General features: G+C 42.6%; 1 protein-coding gene across 1 annotated transcript; it reads left to right on the top strand.

The window, feature by feature from the left end:
* Positions 1-3,942: 3,942 nt before the first annotated feature.
* LOC145766634 (uncharacterized) lies at positions 3,943-7,079 on the top strand. The gene is made up of 2 exons (XM_082578348.1): positions 3,943-6,086; positions 7,073-7,079. The coding sequence occupies exons 1-2, from the start codon at positions 3,943-3,945 to the stop codon at positions 7,077-7,079; spliced, it is 2,151 nt and encodes a 716-aa protein (XP_082434474.1).
* Positions 7,080-7,548: the final 469 nt, after the last annotated feature.

Raw genomic sequence — 7,548 nt, 5'->3', positions numbered from 1 at the left:
GACGGTTGATCCGGCAGGTCTCGAAAAGGCTGGCCAAGAGTCCCCCTCTTGGGTCCAGGGTCTTCCAGAAACCGTAGGACAATCCGTCAGAACCAGGGGCGGAACCGACATCAAGCGACTGGAGGACCGCCTCCACCTCCCGGGCCGTAATGGGACCTTCACCGTCATCGACGGTGAAGAGGTTCACACCATCATGCTCGTAACGATGGGAGTTCATCCACTCGGGCATCTGCGAGCAACTCCCAGCTTCAGGAGCGGTCATGTCGCATCGAAATCTCTCCTCAATATCTTGAGGTGGGATTTCGCAACGACGGTCACTGTTTTTTCCTTCAACGATCCGGCGGACTGTTCCCTTCGCGTCCCGCGAGAAGGCGGCTCGCAACTTCACGCCCCTACGATATCGGGCTCCGTTCCCGCGCGAACCCCCACCGTCCGACCGAGGAGAACCCCCGTTCGAACGACGGCGAGCCGCGCGAGCCCGGGCGCCACGATTGAAGCGTGGTTTGCGAGGACGTGTCCTCTTGGGCGGCGAAGTGCCAACGGTCCACTCTTCCAATTCAATGCAGAACCGGTCGAAATTTATGCCACCCGCTAAAGTAAGGTTCACTAAACTGCAAAGAGCCCGCCTGGAGCTTTTCGTCTTACTTTCCCTGACTGGTTCAACAGGGTCTTGGATGGATCGTTGAATGTTGGGTGAGATGGACATCCCTGGGGTAGTCTGTGGGAGTCCGGAGTCAATCGTGGCTTGGTTGCATGTCATGGTGTCACTTCGGGGTCGAGTCAAGGTTTGGGAAGAGATAGTTGGCAGGAATTTAGAGTGGGTGGTTTGGGTAGGTGGGATAAAAGGTTGGGCTTCAGCAGACAGCGTCGAGGTACAAGGTTGTATAGGACAAATGGGAGCAGGATTAAAGGGTAAGGAGGAGTGAGATGAATAGCGCTGAAGAGAATTAGGAGAAAAGGGTTGCATGGGCGGCTTGGAGGAGCTGATGGGGTCCCCAGCTTCAGCTCCGGTGGTAGCCGTCAGAGGCAGAGAAGAAGAAGGGCGCGAAGCCGGCTTGGATAAACCGAGCGAGTCCACTGCCACGGCTCCGGTGGAGGTCGGCTTGCGCAGAGGTACATGTAGAAAAGGGTTCGCGCTAACAGTAGGGCCGTAACAGTCCGTGGTCGGGCTATCGGGCGAAGAATTGGAGGAAGAGTAAAGAGATTCGCCTTCTCAACTCGGCAGAAAATTTTGCCGTAGTTCAACAAATAGGCTAAACCAAGTAGGCTACCGAAAACCAAAAAAAGTGTGCATTTGTATCTCAGACTACAACATCTACAAGCCCCCACCCTCACGAATGTTGCCACCATCCCTTCCAACGTACCCCTCCCCCAGTCTCTACGCTGGCGATTTCAGCTGCCCGCACATCGACTGGAGCTACAGCGACGGAGAATTGCTGGCTGACTGGGCCTCTACAAACCATCTTGCCCTCCTATTCAATCCAAAGGAACTAGCCAGTTGCAACTCCAGCCGCTGGGGAACAGGGACAAACCCTGACTTGGCTTTCGAGAGTGTCGACAGCTCTCTTCCAGACAGACGAGTGCTTGGGAAGTTCCCGCGGTTCCAACACCGGCCGTCCCTCATCATCGCCCCAAAACTTGTGGTTCCTGTCCTTAGTTCACTGGTGAAGCGATGGAACTTCAAAAAAAACGATTGAGATCATTACAGCCTCATGACCAATGAGTCTGCTGCAAAGTTACCATCGACTGAAACATGCAACGACTACGAGGCATACCAGGACTTCTGCAATGCCATAATGGCTGCGGCAAAGGCCACAATAGGCTACCACGTGGCCATCGAACCAGCTATACACCATGCTGGGACTCTGAGTGTGAAACTCTCTATCGCTCATACTTAAACGCCACAAGTGGTAGGAGATCCTCCTACAGTGCTCAACCTCCGTTTTTGGCGGCAATACATTCTGATTTAACGCTTTAACGAGTTTGAGGTATTGCCAGGTGACCAACGATACCCCAGTCACAACTTGAAGGCTTATAGCTAAAGACATTCAGCTAGCTGCAAAAGAATGTCAAATTTGAAGGAAATTATTATTATTTTAAGGTAGCCTACGTAAAAAGGAAAACCGTGCTCATCGACTCTTCATTAAGTAAGGCAAACCGGGGCGTGTTGTCACAAGGGGCGTGTTGTCACAGCAATTTTTTTTGTACTTGCACTTACTGCTTCGAGTCTATCTTTGTAGCACGTGCTTTGTTAAGAGTCATCTTCATTTTGAGGTTAGCAAAGTCAAGAAAAGACAGCAGGTTTAGCTTAAATAAAATTATTATCAAAAACTTGGTCATCGATGTAAATTTCACTAACTTTTCAAAATTGTGTGACGCTTTCGTAAGAGCAGTTTGACCGCAAGTATGAAATCAATTTTATAGCTTATTATGTTAGGTGTTTAGCTGACACTTTAGAAGTTAAGAGCGTGCCTTTTCTAGCCGCCATTAAAACTTTTGTCTGACTGCGTACGTCGGGGCGAGTTGTCACAGCTGTGATAATGGTCACAGCTTATGAGAAACAGAAGCAAAATTTGGCATAAACTACCGAACCCTTGGTCGATATGTGAAAGCAAGGAAACAAGACCCAAAGCAGTTGTTGAATTAATTTCAACTTATTTACTGTATAAATGTGTAAATTCCACGTAATAAAATTTGATTTTGTAAGGCCAACCGGGCGTGTTGTCACAGGTTTGGGGTTTTTCCATTTGTGCTTTTGCTATATACAATGTAAGTGATTTGGTTATATCATTCGTACACTGTCCACTTACACTTCCTTTTGCCACTAGTTATAGTTTTTAATCGCAAAAGGATTTCAAGAAAATCAAATTTTTGTAAAAAAAAAAAAATTAATTTTATTGAAATCCTTTTGCGGTTAAAAAGTTTAACTAGTGGCAAAAGGAAGTGTAAGTGAACAGTGTACGAATGATATAACTAAATCACTTGCATTGTATATAGCAAAAGCACAAATTGAAAAACCCCAAACCTGTGACAACACGCCCCGGTTTGCCTTATAGGCCTAGTTAGGTTGAAAGTTCTTCTGTGCTAAAGTTTTTAACTCATTGGTGGTGCACTTTTCTAAATAACGCCTCAGTGTCTACGAGGAATGCTGAATTCTTTGGAAACAGAATTGATGGACTTTCTATTGGTACGGACTTCTTTGCAAGTTCTTTTCATGATTTCCGAAGAATGTTTGACGATTTTCTTAGCCATTTTTCTAACAAGATCACTCTGCAACAATAGGCAATTAAGTTGCACGTAGGCTATGCACTTATGTAGTCAAGGGAGAAAACTGAAATAGAGCACCGTAAAAACGTTTGTTGGTGTAGTTTTGATTAAGCTAATACGGAACATCTATCACACCGAGTTGTCAGTTGACAAATTTATTCTGCAAGGTTCCAACAATGCCCACCCTGAGCACTGTTGGAACTATCGTTGGTGTAACTTCCTAATTGCTGCAGCTATGTCTAGCCAAAACGTAACATATAGGACTACAGGCTATCTATTCACAATGGCATTGCCAAATATCTGATATAAGCTTAGCCTACTGTTAACAGAATAGGCCTATTCTCCAACGAAGAAGAGAGGGAGCTTTGTGTATATCTTCAAGATGCAGCAAAGCATCACTTCGGCTACACGACCAAGACAGCTAGCATACTGGCATTCAAACTTGCTGTAAAATACTATAAAAAAAATACCGAAATGTTGGAACAAAAATAAAATTTCTGGAAAAAAATGGTTCCGGGTTTTCATGCTAGTTAGTAGTTAATTCCTAAGTCCAACCGTTCTCCTCAACGTGGTGGAGAGGTGGCAACAACGTAGGTTATATACGTTGGCTAAACGGCTCTGGCCTGAGGAAAGACCTGGCAACCTGCCCCAGAACTTTTGCCAAAATACTCTATGATGACAAAACGAAAAAGTGGAGACGAAATGGTACCAGAAAGTGGAACCTCCAGGCTGGATGGTACCAATCAAGCTACTGGAGAAGAGCAAAGAGAAGGTCAAATGAACTCAAGTACTAATGACGTGAATAGGGCAAAGCCTTTTGGACCCCTAATTGCTGAAACGGCTTGCAGTGAAATTACCACTCTACGCTTCACTAAACCATACAAAATTGGAACATGGAATGTCAATGGACTAAGTACAGGAAAACTGGAAATCATAAAAAACGAAATGAATCGACTCAATATTATCATCCTTGGGTTAAGCGAAATGCATTGGATTAGCAACGGTTTTTTCAACTCTGATGAACACATTGTTTATTACTCAGGCAATGATACAATAAGACGAAGAGGGGTTGGGTTTATTACAACGAAGAAAGTGTCGAAATGCATCGAAAACTATCAGGTATTCAGTGACAGAATAATGACCATACGAATTCGAGGAAAACCTTACAGTGTTACAATCATCCAGGTATACGCTCCCACAGCAGATGCTCTAGAACAAGATTTGGATAACTTCTATGAGGATCTACATAATACTTTGAAGCAAACACCTACAAAAGATATTATATACATTATGGGAGACTTCAACGCTAAGATTGGAAGTACATTAGAACCGGGAATTACTGGCGGGCTTGGTTTGGGTCACCGAAACGAATCGGGAGAAAGATTATTTCAATTTTGCCAAGAACATCAACTTTCAATAACCAACACTATGTTTAAACAACCTAAAAGAAGATTATACACTTGGACTTCACCAAACGGACAATACAGAAATCAAATTGATTATATTTTATGCCAACAAAAATGGTCAAGCTCCACTCTGGCGACAAAGACATATCCGGGAGCTGACTGTGGAACAGATCACCAGTTGCTAGTAACCAAACTAAAAGTACGTTTTTGCAATGCCGGTACAAAACAAGAAAAAAGAAACATGATATATGACACAGAACAGATTGGACCAAATTATATAGCCGAACTTGAAAACAGTTTGAAATTTCTTAACACTGAAAACAAGCAAGCTGATATGATATGGGACAATATAAAGGAAAAGATCTTGGACGCAGCTGCAAATAATGTACCGAGTAAAAAGACATCCAAATCTGCTCAATGGATTTCCCCTGTAACAATTAAAATAGCAGAACATAGAAGGAAAGCAAAAGCAAATGGAAACAGAATACAATTCAAAAAGCTAAATGCTGAATTCCAAAAACAAGCTCGGAAAGATAAAAAAATATATTGGGAAGAAAAATGTAAGAAGATGGAATCAGCAAGTAAAACTGGGAACATGCGAGAGCTTTACTCACAAGTAAAGAAAGCAAGATCAACCTTCAAGGCCAAGAATGCTACAGTACGTGGAGAAAATGGAGAAGATCTGCATGACAAACAAGCAATTTTGAATCGGTGGAAGGAGTATGTTGAGCAGTTATATCAGGACCCTCAACTGCAACCACAGATTGAAGAACATAAAAGTCAACAGTTTGACCTTGAACCTGACATACTGGAAAAAGAAGTTATCTGGGCAAGAGACCAACTATCTAAACAAAAAGCTCCAGGAGTCGATGGAATTCCAGCAGAATTATTAAGTCATGTGCCAATTCAAATACTATTGGCCTTATGCCAATGTATTTGGAAATCACAAAAATGGCCAAAAGATTGGAAAAGATCAATATTTATTCCAATTCCAAAGAAAGGAGACATACGGACATGTTCAAACTATCGAACCATAGCCTTAATACCTCATGCAAGCAAAATTCTTTTGAAAATCATCCAAAAACGACTGGGCTCAATTATTGAAAGAGAAATGCCAGATGAGCAGGCTGGTTTTAGAAAAGGCAAAGATACCCGTGACCAAATTGCAAATCTCAGATGGATTATGCAAACCAGCAGGGAGTACAAAAAAGATCTGTACATGTGTTTTATTGATTATTCGAAAGCTTTTGATGTTATCCAACATAACATTCTTTGGAGTAGTCTGAGAGACATGGGAACGCCAATGCACCTGCTGGAACTCATAAGGTCATTGTATGAAAATCAAGAAGCTACAATTCGAACAGCATACGGAAATACAGCTTGGTTTAAAATTGAAAAAGGAACACGCCAAGGGTGCATTTTATCTCCTTCTCTATTTAATATGTACACAGAAATGGTCATGAGGAGAGCAGGGTTGAGTAATTCCAATATAGGAGTGAAAATCGGTGGCAGAATTATAAACAACTTGAGATATGCAGATGACACTACCCTTTTGGCCGAGAACGCACAAGATCTTGAAGACTTAATCATCAAAGTGAAAAAGGAAAGTGAAAGGGCTGGATTGAAACTCAACATCAAAAAAACAAAAATTATAACAACTGGTAAAGCAGATAACATAAACATCAAGATCGAAAATCAAGAAATTGAAACAGTGAATGAATTCATATTTTTAGGCTCAAAAATAAGCTGGGATTCTAATAACTCACCAGAGATAAGGAGAAGAATAGCGCTGGGAAGAAATGCATTTGTTGGAATGAATAGCATTTGGAAGAGCAAGGATATAAAATTAGAAACAAAAAAGAAGCTGATCAAAACTATAATATTCCCAATTGCAACTTACGGATGCGAAACATGGACAATGAACAAAACAGACAGAAGAAAGATTGACGCATTTGAATTGTGGTGTTGGAGAAGGTTACTGCGTGCTCCTTGGACAGCCAAAATAACAAATGAGAAAATTCTTGAACAAATTAAACCGGACATATCCCTAGAAGCTAGACTCGTCAGGCAGAAACTTTCATATTTTGGCCACATAATGAGAAGCAAATCAATGGAAAAAGACATCATGCTTGGTTTGGTGAGCGGAGGAAGAGGAAGGGGGCGCCCGAAAACAAGATGGCTTGACACGATTGTAAATGACAGTGGCATGGGAGTGCATGAATTGAAGGAGGCTGCGTGGGATCGAGAGATGTGGAGAAAGATAACGTATAGAGTGACCGAGAGTCGTAAACGACTGAACGGATGATGATGATGATGAGTAGTTAATAGACTGCTCACAAAAAGAAAGATCGGTTTCGACAATATTGGAATTGCTACAGTGTTCTTCAATGTGTTTACAGGAAGTGATGGCCACTGTGGGAACCCTACATGGGCAGTGTTAGGCATTCGTGTCCTACACTGCCCACTTTTTTTTAAGTATTTTTATATTGCCATTATGCAAATATTGCTTGTCGTAGAATTTACACTAAACTATCAATAAATAGCAAAAAGATAGTACTAAGACATAGCGTAAAAAAATCAATATTATTGACAAGCTTTTGAGGAAAAATTTCTAATATTCAGAAAAAATGGGCACTGTTGGGCTTTCTCCCTACTGCTTCTAACACCGCCGCCACCAGACTACTTGAGCGGCTGGACACAAAGAAGCTTGAGCGATGGCACGAAGCTGTCTAAACCATCGACTTCTCACACTCAAGGCGCAAAGCATGGAGCATCATCAACAACCTCATTGGGCGCTCAGCAAACTCCCCTCATCAGTGCCTCATTTCTGCTAATGCCCTCGCTTCCCAGTTAGTGCAGAACGGGGAACGGGGTC

Source organism: Aplidium turbinatum, chromosome 3 (genome assembly GCF_918807975.1).
Source record: "Aplidium turbinatum chromosome 3, kaAplTurb1.1, whole genome shotgun sequence".
Classification (NCBI taxonomy): Eukaryota; Metazoa; Chordata; class Ascidiacea; order Aplousobranchia; family Polyclinidae; genus Aplidium; species Aplidium turbinatum.
This window is presented reverse-complemented; position numbering and strand designations above follow the sequence as displayed.